This window comes from Asparagus officinalis, chromosome 10 (assembly GCF_001876935.1).
Source record: "Asparagus officinalis chromosome 10, Aspof.V1, whole genome shotgun sequence".
Lineage (NCBI taxonomy): Eukaryota > Viridiplantae > Streptophyta > Magnoliopsida > Asparagales > Asparagaceae > Asparagus > Asparagus officinalis.
In genome coordinates this window covers 73,421,002-73,431,001 of record NC_033803.1, presented here as the reverse complement: position 1 = coordinate 73,431,001, position 10,000 = coordinate 73,421,002, and the positions used below count along the sequence as shown (strand labels likewise).

General features: G+C 36.1%; 1 protein-coding gene across 3 annotated transcripts in view; it reads left to right on the top strand.

Annotated features, from left to right (window-relative positions):
- Positions 1-10,000, top strand: part of LOC109825032 (ribosome biogenesis protein BOP1 homolog) — a 13,384-nt gene that overhangs the window by 1,410 nt on the left and 1,974 nt on the right. Inside the window, exons 2-21 of one of the 3 annotated variants that reach the window (XM_020391716.1) lie at positions 1-43; positions 134-250; positions 354-440; positions 1,812-1,898; positions 1,976-2,130; positions 3,980-4,094; positions 4,216-4,317; positions 5,130-5,289; positions 5,421-5,529; positions 5,619-5,721; positions 5,948-6,098; positions 6,213-6,345; positions 6,452-6,508; positions 6,649-6,698; positions 6,777-6,847; positions 6,966-7,026; positions 7,866-8,093; positions 8,228-8,312; positions 9,280-9,371; positions 9,512-9,598. The exon at positions 1-43 is cut by the window's left edge and continues 39 nt beyond it. In XM_020391716.1, the coding sequence (XP_020247305.1) occupies positions 14-43; positions 134-250; positions 354-440; positions 1,812-1,898; positions 1,976-2,130; positions 3,980-4,094; positions 4,216-4,317; positions 5,130-5,289; positions 5,421-5,529; positions 5,619-5,721; positions 5,948-6,098; positions 6,213-6,345; positions 6,452-6,508; positions 6,649-6,698; positions 6,777-6,847; positions 6,966-7,026; positions 7,866-8,093; positions 8,228-8,312; positions 9,280-9,371; positions 9,512-9,598 (2,080 nt within the window). In that variant the 5' untranslated portion in view covers positions 1-13. Of the gene's footprint in view, positions 44-133; positions 251-353; positions 441-1,811; positions 1,899-1,975; positions 2,131-3,976; positions 4,095-4,215; positions 4,318-5,129; positions 5,290-5,420; positions 5,530-5,618; positions 5,722-5,947; positions 6,099-6,212; positions 6,346-6,451; positions 6,522-6,648; positions 6,699-6,776; positions 6,848-6,965; positions 7,027-7,865; positions 8,094-8,227; positions 8,313-9,279; positions 9,372-9,511; positions 9,599-10,000 lie in introns of all 3 variants that reach the window. The other 2 variants (XM_020391714.1, XM_020391715.1) reach the window with 2 other exon arrangements.

The following is a 10,000-nucleotide window of genomic DNA, read 5'->3' as shown; positions in this document are numbered from 1 at the left end:
GCGCTCATCATCAATGCCGAAATCCGATTCTTCAAGAAAATCGGTAACTTCATCTCCTCCTCTTCTTTCATTATGTTTATCTCTTACAAAATATTATGTTTTCCTTTAATTCGCTGCTATTTATTCGAATCAGGTAAAAAAAGAGAAAGAACCGCTTGAAAATCAACCAGAGCCCGATTTGAGCAGTGATTCTGATGTAGACGAGGATTCCATTTGGAGTGATGCCGTCGGTTCGTCAGATATTGATGGGGTATGTCAAGATCCTCTGTACTCTTTTGTATTTCCAAAGATAGTTTCTTTTTATTTATTTAATATGTAGTTTTTGCTTTTATAGTGTTTTATTTTTAATGTAGGATTCCTCTGGAACTAGTGAAAATGATGTTGGTGGTAACGGAGAAATGGATTCACCAGATGATGGCAGGAATTTCTCTGAAGATGAGGTACCTATTTTGGTGTTTGTATTTGTTTGGTTTTTTTGGTCATTCTTCATACTATCAAACTGTACATAACAAAGTTTAGAGTACTAAACTTCCATACCACAATGCTTTTAGAAACGCAGGATGTATATTAAACCTCTTGGACCATTCTTTATTTTCGAATTATCAGCCATCCTTTTTATCCCGCTGAATTGGATTTTCAGACCAAAAAAATAAAAAAAAATCAACCTGCCCCAGTAAAACTTCTAAAATGCTGATCTTTTGAACTGCGCAATTGCTCCTTTGCCTCTCCATCTTCTAATAGCCCACTGTATCAATTTGTCTCATATCCAAGGAACATAACTATCATGTACATAGGCAGAGGTAACATTCCACAAGTTTCTAGTAATCTTACATTCAAAAAACAAATGCTCCCTTGTTTCATCTGTACTCCCACATAAAGGGCAGCAAGTATCTAGATACTTCCTCCTATTTCTAAGGAAACTTTTGGTCTGAATCTTATTATGACAAGCCATCCACATAATTATAACTTGTTTGGGTAAACTCATAATCATATCACTTCAGGCTAATCTCTTCCGAAAAAAAGAGAGGTGGGATTTAAAAACCTCGAAAGAAGCTTAGGAACTGAAAGCAGGCTTTGGATCCTTCCATCTAACTTCACCCCCATCATGATCAATCATTATATCCGCATGTTGCCTTAATTTGAGTATTTTCCTGAAACATCATAGCTTTATTTGCAATCTCAGCAGTATGGCAACTCTCCTTCACTGAATTGTATGCTTTCAAGAATTCTACTTCGCTCCAACTGAGAGTTACCACCAAAAAAGATTTGACTCTTCATCATATTAGCAACAAGCCCAGAAGAACTAAAGAACTTATAAAACATTCAACCAACCTTGTTGCTGAGGAGAATTCACCTTTACATAATATAAACAAGTTATCTGCATATGTGAAATGGGTGAACTTGCACTTCTGACATTGAAATCAGGGATATTTTCCAATTGAGCCAAACATCTTGTAAGATACTCCATAGCTAAGGTAAATAACAAAGGGTTCCCCTTGCCAAATCCCTTTTTTTCCGGGAAAGTAGTCACATAACTCTCCATTACAACAATAGAATAATGCATCCTCCTAACACTTACCATTATCCTTTCAATATATCTGTCAGGAACACCATCACCTTTCAAAATAGCTTGTAAAAAGTCTCAATTTAGAGAGCCATCAGCTTTCTTTATAGCTACTTTCTATTATAAGAAGATACAAGTTTTTACTGGTTTTCAAAAGTTTATTAAATTTCACGAAGTTGTGGATAAATCACTTGTTAACAGTTTTGAGGACTGTTTGCCTAGTACAATGACTTCATTTTGCTTATAGGGTTCCCTTGAACATACTAGAGAAGACAGGAAAGATGGAAATGACACACTTCAGTCAGTTGAAGAGAGCGACTCCTCAGAAGATGAGGTACCTTTTATTAACTTGTTACTTTTTTCCACCTAGAGGGTTAAGTTTTTCTGAATTGTGTATCTTTGAACTTGTAGGTGGCGCCTAGAAATACTATTGGTGAAGTTCCACTTGAGTGGTATAAGGAAGAGGAGCATATAGGATACGATATAAGTGGGAAGAAGATCAAGAAACATGCCAGAAAGGACAAGATCGATTCTTTTCTGGCTGGAGTGGATGATTCCAAGAACTGGTGAGCTGTCATCTGCTGTTGAAGTTATTCTTACATATTCGTTTATATTGAAGCTGATTCTTAAAACTACACATAACGTTATTTATACAAATTACAAAGCGAACAGATCGGTTGACATTTCACATTAAGTTTATTTGAAGCCTCCATTCTTAAAATGGCTACCTATGACTATTCACACAAAGCAAATAGATTCATTTATGTCGAAGCTGATTCTTAAAAACTACAAGTAGATTCATTTATGTTGAAGCTGATTCTTAAGAACTACATCTAACTGTTCACGACTCCATGTTAAAATTAAGTTATGCTTTTCTTATTGAAAGCTCCATTTCGCATAAATTTTTTTATCTACATATAAAGGGAAGAAGTAAAAACATTCCATGCTACCCATGTTTCTAACACAATCCTCTCGGGCTTCCTACAAGCCTAAGGGACTGTTTACATTAATGAGTAAACCCATTTCCTTCTCCATGCTTCCTGCTGCATCAAAAATTTAAGTTTTGCATGTGGCTGGAGGGGGTGGGGGCAAGCAGTATAGGCCTATAGGGAAAACTTTGAGCTAGGGTACAACTATGATGCACGGATACGGATACGGGACACGGATACGACACGAACACAGATATGGGATACGGCAAAATCCAAAAAAATAGAATACGGGGATACGGCAACGATTTTTTTAAAAAAATATTATTATATATAGAAAAATTTATAAAATTCAACTAACAATCTAAAATATGAATCTATCACAAAATAAAAGTTTGTAAACAAAAAGTACCTCAAGATGAAGTGGAAGCTGAGAGATTGAGAGAGAGGGTTAGAGTTAGGGTTTTTTCTTATTTTCTTTCGTTTGAGTCAGCTGAGGATTGAATCGAACGGGAGATTTGAGAAATAGGGATGGGTTTTTTAATCGAACGGTTCGGGTTGGATTTTAACAACCAAACCCGTAACCCAAATGAATCGGCCTTCGGCGAATTTGAGCCGTGTCCGAGCTCCTTTGACCGTGTCCGAGCCTAATTTGACCGGACCCGTGTCGGACATGGATTGACCGTGTCCGACACGTGTCATGCATGTGTCGTGATGAATCCGTGTCCGATTCGAGTCGGACACGGATTCGTGGCCTCCGGGGGCGAATCCGTGCTTCAGAGGGGTACAATATATGCTGGAATTTTTTCCCCTGCAGAATGAAGAATCTACATGACTCATTCAGCATACCCTTGTAAATTATCTCATAGGATATTGCAATTAGTTTGGAGACATTTGATTTCTCATTATATCCATTGTTCTATTAGTTACTTGCTCTTCTACATCCATATGCTGTTATCTGGAATTATGCCCTTTGTTTCCTGCTGCTCTAGAGCTTGGATTTATAAAAATTATCATCATAGATCCTGTATAATCCGTCAGTTTGTTTCCAATATAGCCACATTCAAGTTTAAAGACAAGCTCCCAGGACAATTTGCGGATTTGCTTGTTTATTGCGTAATGATTATGCTATTATTAATTTCTTTGGATTTGCATCTGTACAACTTCCTGATAATGACTGGGTTTCTGGTAATACCTTGGTGTAGATCTCTTGTTAATGCTTGAATTTAAATTTCCCTTGACCCGGGTTCCTTCTAGAAATAAATTTAACTATTTAACATCTACTTATAGTTCTTGTTTTCCTGGAAAATTCTTGAGTGGACATGATATACGTGATCCTGGAAATTATATTGTATTATTTTTATATCAAATACTGAAATCTTTGGCTGTTAATATCTCCAACTGTTTACAGTCTGAAGACGTATCAAAATTTGTTACTATTTAATGCCTATATTAATTTCTTTTCTATTCCATCCTTTTTTCTCAGTAGGAAAATTTATGATGAATATAATGATGAAGAGGTTGAGTTGACAAAGAAAGAGACTAAGCTCATTCGCAGATTGCTAAAGGGAAAGACACCCCATGCAGAAGTTGATCCACATACGGTTTGTAATTTATTCCTATGTTAAGCTTGCAATGCAGCAGCATGTATTTACCAGTATTCATGTTTTCACAAACTGAGGTCGTGTCTAATTTATTAACATGCCATATATTTCTTTCTGGCAGCCTTATGTTGATTGGTTTGAGTGGGAGGATAAGGGACACCCACTTTCAAATGCACCAGAACCAAAAAGGCGCTTTGTTCTATCCAAGTGGGAGCAGAAAACGGTATATATGCAACTGCATATTTGTCTTGCTATTTTTCATTTATCGAGAAGTCATTGTGAATCTAGAATCCTGGATAGAAGTCATGGGATGTTTAGGATTAGACTTTGGCTCTTAAACTGGTTCCACACTTTTTTAGTCAAAGGTATACTTTATTATGCTGATTTTCATTTGATACCAGTTACTGCATTAGTTCATTTTACCATTGAGACCGTGTCTGCAAGAAACTCAATCCAACAGTTAGGGCTCCTGATTGATCACAAAAGGCATTCCTTAGAAGCCATATCTGTCAATATTAGTTGTCTATACTTGACGTACACGTCTCAAATTCTAGTCAGGTATCCTTTAGTAGTCCATATTTGCCATTGTTTCTTGTTTCAGTTGCCATACACCTCCAAATTTTATCAAATTCTAGTGAGGTATTTACTACCTTTATACTGGTCTAGGCTCTGTGACATACACTCACCAAATACATTGCTATATTTTATATACATTCCCATGGTTGTTATAGATACAAAAGTTTTTATTCACATGTACCTTTTGACAGCTGAGTAATTACTTTTCCTTCTGATTCACTGGTAATCTGAAAGTACCAGGAAGTAGAATTCCTGTGCTGTCCATTGTGCACTTCTATTTATTAAAATGTTATATCTTAGCTTTTCGATTAGTTAGTTTATGTGACTGTCAGTTACTATTTTGAGCCAGGGAACAACGCTGATATTTTGTTGAAAAAATGAAATAGATTATTTATTATCTCTTCTGGTTTTGAGAAACTCTATTAAACTCCTACTTCTGCTTGAATGTTCTTGTTGCAGGTTGCTAGGTTGGTTAGAGCCATTCGCAAGGGTTGGATTAAGTTCGATAAACCAAAGGAGGAGCCTCAATTTTATTTATTATGGGGAGATGATTCTAATGCAGCAGAAAACAAGAGGCAGGGATTAAGTTATATTCCTGCACCTAAACCTAAATTGCCTGGTAAACCATTTGTGTTGCTTACAGAATGAATGAAAATTTCACGTTGTGTTTGGAAATAGTTTAGCTAACTGCTCTTTTGATGTTCAAAGTTCATGTTGGAAGCACCTTGTTGAGTTAGATTTCACTTTCAGGCCATGAAGAATCATACAATCCATCTGTAGAATATATCCCTACCCAAGAAGAAATTAACTCTTACCAGCTGATGTATGAGGAAGACCGTCCTAAGTTTATCCCGAGAAGGTATTTATTGCATCTGTTGTCTTGTATTCATCAGTTTCTTTGTTAATTCTATGACAGTTCATCTTGATATTAATTATTCATAATTTTAGGTTCGAGTCCCTTAGAAGTGTACCTGCCTATGAGAAAGCTGTTAAGGAAGAATTTGATCGTTGTTTAGACCTTTATCTATGCCCTAGGGCTCGGAAGAAACGTGTAAGTTGAAGATGCTGTATATATCTAAAAAGCCTTGCAATTTATTTCCTGAATCACTCATACTTGTTTACTATATTCTTATGCATGACTTTGATCATATTTGGATTTTTCTCAACAGCATCGTATATGCTATAGAACTTTCATTGTTTTATTTAAAAATCATTTATTTGTAGTATGACTAGTATTTTAGGAATTTTAAGAACTAAATTTGGCCCCATTTTCATAGATCAACATTGACCCTGAGTCTCTTAAGCCCAAGCTACCTAGTAAGAAGGATTTGAAGCCTTATCCCTCAACATGCTATCTTGAGTATAGAGGTCACAGTGGACCTGTCAAATCTATATCAGTTGAAATATCAGGGCAATGGATGGCATCTGGTTGGTTCTGATCTTTTTTCTTTTCTTGTTTTCTATTGCTACTTATTGAGACACAATAGTATTCTTATTTATCAAATATAGTTAATTCCAGAATTCTGACATAATTGTTCAAAGGTTCAACTGATGGAACGGTGCGTGTTTGGGAGGTTGAGACCGGTCGTTGCCTCAGAGTCTGGAATGTGGGTGAAGCTGTTGAACACGTTGCATGGAATCCTTTGCCTGAGCTTCCCATGTTAGCAGTTTCTGCGTAAGCTAGCTTTCCAAACAGTTTTTTGACGGTTTTTGTGTAATTAGTTTTTGAGTGTTTCACGATGTTAAATATTTCTAATTTTTTGTCTGATCTTACTCTGAAGGGGGTATGACGTGATTCTGCTGAACACTGGACTTGGAGATGCAGAAGACAATATGAGGATAAAAGAGCTCCTACGTGTTCGTGATTCTGCTGAACACTGGACTTGGAGATGCAGAAGACAATATGAGGATAAAAGAGCTCCTACGTGTTGAGGAATCGCCATTAACTAATGATGACGGTTGCAGAAGACAATATGAGGATAAAAGAGCTCCTACGTGTTGAGGAATCGCCATTAACTAATGATGACGGTAGATTTTTTATTATTTTACCTTTGTGAACTTCAATTTTTACCAATTATTTTTTATCTCATTAAATACATTTCACAGGAAATAAAACCTCTGCTGTGAGTTGGCTCCAACATACCAAGCTTGATGGCATCAGGTTGCAACACTTTAAGGTAACATGTTACATCTTCACTTGCATTCTCTAAAATATTGCATTGTTTGCTTATTTCTTCTTGGGTTTGACATTAATTCTATATCTGTCTCCAACTTATGCTACTTCTTTCTATGCAGGCTGTATCAACAATTGAGTGGCATCGCAAAGGAGACTATTTCACTACAGTTGTTCCTAGTGATATCCTAGAGATAATATTTGATTTTGCTTACCTCCAATATTAAGCTCTTTCAACACTAATCTTTTTTTCTTGAATTTTGGCATAATTATCATTACTCAATATTTTAAGTGGCTCCTGCCTTTGCGTGTCTTATGAAAGCCTTAAAACTCTTCTGAGTTGGATATGGTTTCATTCTTCTAAAACCATATAATATAATATTTAAAACCAGTTGAAATTTGAAGCATATAAAAATTAGTGATATATACCATACACAACAAAACGAAGTAGTAAACTGGTGAGAAAAATTTTGCTATCGCAGAAGACTGTTTGTTTGTGTGAGGAAATTAACACCGGTAATATGTTGCTTTGCTGTAGACATTAGCATTATTTATTTCATGAGTAATGTAAGATGGATGTAGCACTTGCGATGTCTTGTTTTAATTTTTATGAGTGAATATAATATCTAAAGTAACCTCGGCATCATGCCAAGACTTTATTCTTAATATATTGTATAAGACTTAACTGTTCATCTATGAAACAATATAACGCTAAAAATGATTGGAACAAGAGTTAGTCCACTTAATACTGATGAAACAGCTTTTCCCTTAAGTTCCTGGTATCACTATTCACCATCATCTGAAATAAATAGCGAGTACGCCGAGTAGTCTACTAGAACATGTTTATTTTTATATAGAGCTATTTTGTTGGACTTACAGAAAACTGGTACTAATTTTTCTGGTACTTATGAGGTAAAGGTTCATTGTTTGAATCATATTTGGAGCGTGCAGTCTGTTTATTCTTTCATATTCAGTATATTACTGATCGATATCTCAAGTGTGAGCCTTGACCTATAATGCACGTGATTCTAGAGCAATATTATTACATCAACTCTCCAAGAAGCATAGCCAAAATTCTATCAAGAAGTTACATGGGCTTCCGGTTTCATCTGTCTTCCATCCAGTGCGTCCCATTTTCTTTGTTGCAACTAAGAAAAATATTCGTGTTTATGATCTTCTGAAGGCAAAGCTCTTTAAGAAGCTTGAAACAAAGCTTCGGGAGATTTCATCCATTGCTATCCATCCTGGGGGTAAAGTGTTATTTATTATGCTCAAATATATTGAACTGCAAAGTTACAAAAGTAATTCGGGCAAGATCATGGCAGTTGTCTCATTGTTAATCTCATAATAATGGTCATTCACTAAAAAAAGTTCTTGCTTACAGGTGACAATGTAATTGTGGGGAGCAAGGAAGGAAAAATGTGCTGGTTTGATATGGACCTTTCATCTCAACCATACAAAACTCTGAAGTATGTCAATAGATACTGTTCTAACTTTTAGTTATTTTCACAAAATTTTGGCAGCCTCTCCCAATTTATTCCCTATCATTCAAAGGCTAGGTATTCCTACACTGAGAGTTGAACTTGGGATCTTCAACATTGAACCTTCTGAATTGACAGGAGGTGTCGGGCAATGGTCCTCTTGCTTTTGGGATCTTCTTTTGTTAGCTCAGTTCTTTAATGAACATATTATCAATATCATATTTATCAATCTAGAATCTTACTGTTTGTAGTTTGTAATCATGATTCCTTTTTATTTAGATTTGTTTGGGTACCAACATATGCTTGTGCATCCATATGCCAAAAATCATTTCAAGGTTGCATTTTGGTGGTACCTACTCTATATATTAACAGTTGGGATATTTATACCCTTACAAAGTGCACAAAAATACCTTTAAGTATGCATCTGCCATGTTTAGGCCTACACTTACTGTTTTAATATAACGTCGTGTTTGATATGTGAGAATTGAGTGAAGTGAGAATGAAATGAAACAGGGAATAAAATGGAATTAATGTGGAAATGGAATGCTCAGTTCCATTTCCATGTTTGGGTGCAATTAGAGAATGATGTGGGAATGAGCATATTGCAAAGTATTTTTTTTATTCCCACTTAAGTGCAATGTCCGTTCCCTAACACATTGGCAATGGTCATTCGCACATAAAGCGGGAATTGATGAGAAGTGAAATGAGGTTTCTAGCTACCAGGAACACTTCATGTTTGGTACGCATGAATCAGAAGTGGGAATTGACATTGCATTCCCACTCATTCTCGCGTACCACGTGAGGTGTAAGACTTCCAATACTTCATGGTTTACTCTAAAAGTTTTTGAAGGATTCATGATTAAGAGAAAACATTCTATATAAGTGCTAATTTTTTTAGTGGCATTAATGATCATTTTATTCTGATGTTGTGTTTCTTTTGTTAAAATATCTCTAGGACACATCCAAAGGACATAACGAATGTTGCCTTCCATCGATCATACCCTCTATTCGCTTCTTGTTCCGATGACTGTACAGCATATGTATTTCATGGAATGGTGTACTCAGATCTTAACCAGGATCCTCTCATTGTTCCTTTGCTGTACAGCATATGTATTTCATGGAATGGTGTACTCAGATCTTAACCAGGATCCTCTCATTGTTCCTTTGGAGATTCTCCGTGGCCATACATGGAATGGTGTACTCAGATCTTAACCAGGATCCTCTCATTGTTCCTTTGGAGATTCTCCGTGGCCATACATCCTCAAACGGCAGAGGTAACTTCATAACTGTTATCTTTTTTAATGTATTATGTGTTTCTTTTATTAACATTGATGTTGGTTTTAGATTTGAATTAAGAGCATATTATGTCATAGAAGCCTGTCTGAGTGAGCTTGTTTTGCTTATTTTAGAGCATCAAATTCTCAGGTAACTACCAGTACAATGTTCCTTAAGGCCAGCAAGAGAAAGTGTAGGAGTAGGTCATCTTGTATGTCTACTATCTATGTGATTGTCAGGAATCTGCTATGATCCTTTCTAAGCGAAATTAGGATTGAACTCTATCAGGTTCTGCTTCATTGCATATAAAACTGTAGGAACTGAAGTTGCACGGAAGCATCATGGATTTGTCTTCCTTCTCCAGATGGAAAATTTTTTTTTACCCCCCCCCCCCCCCCCTT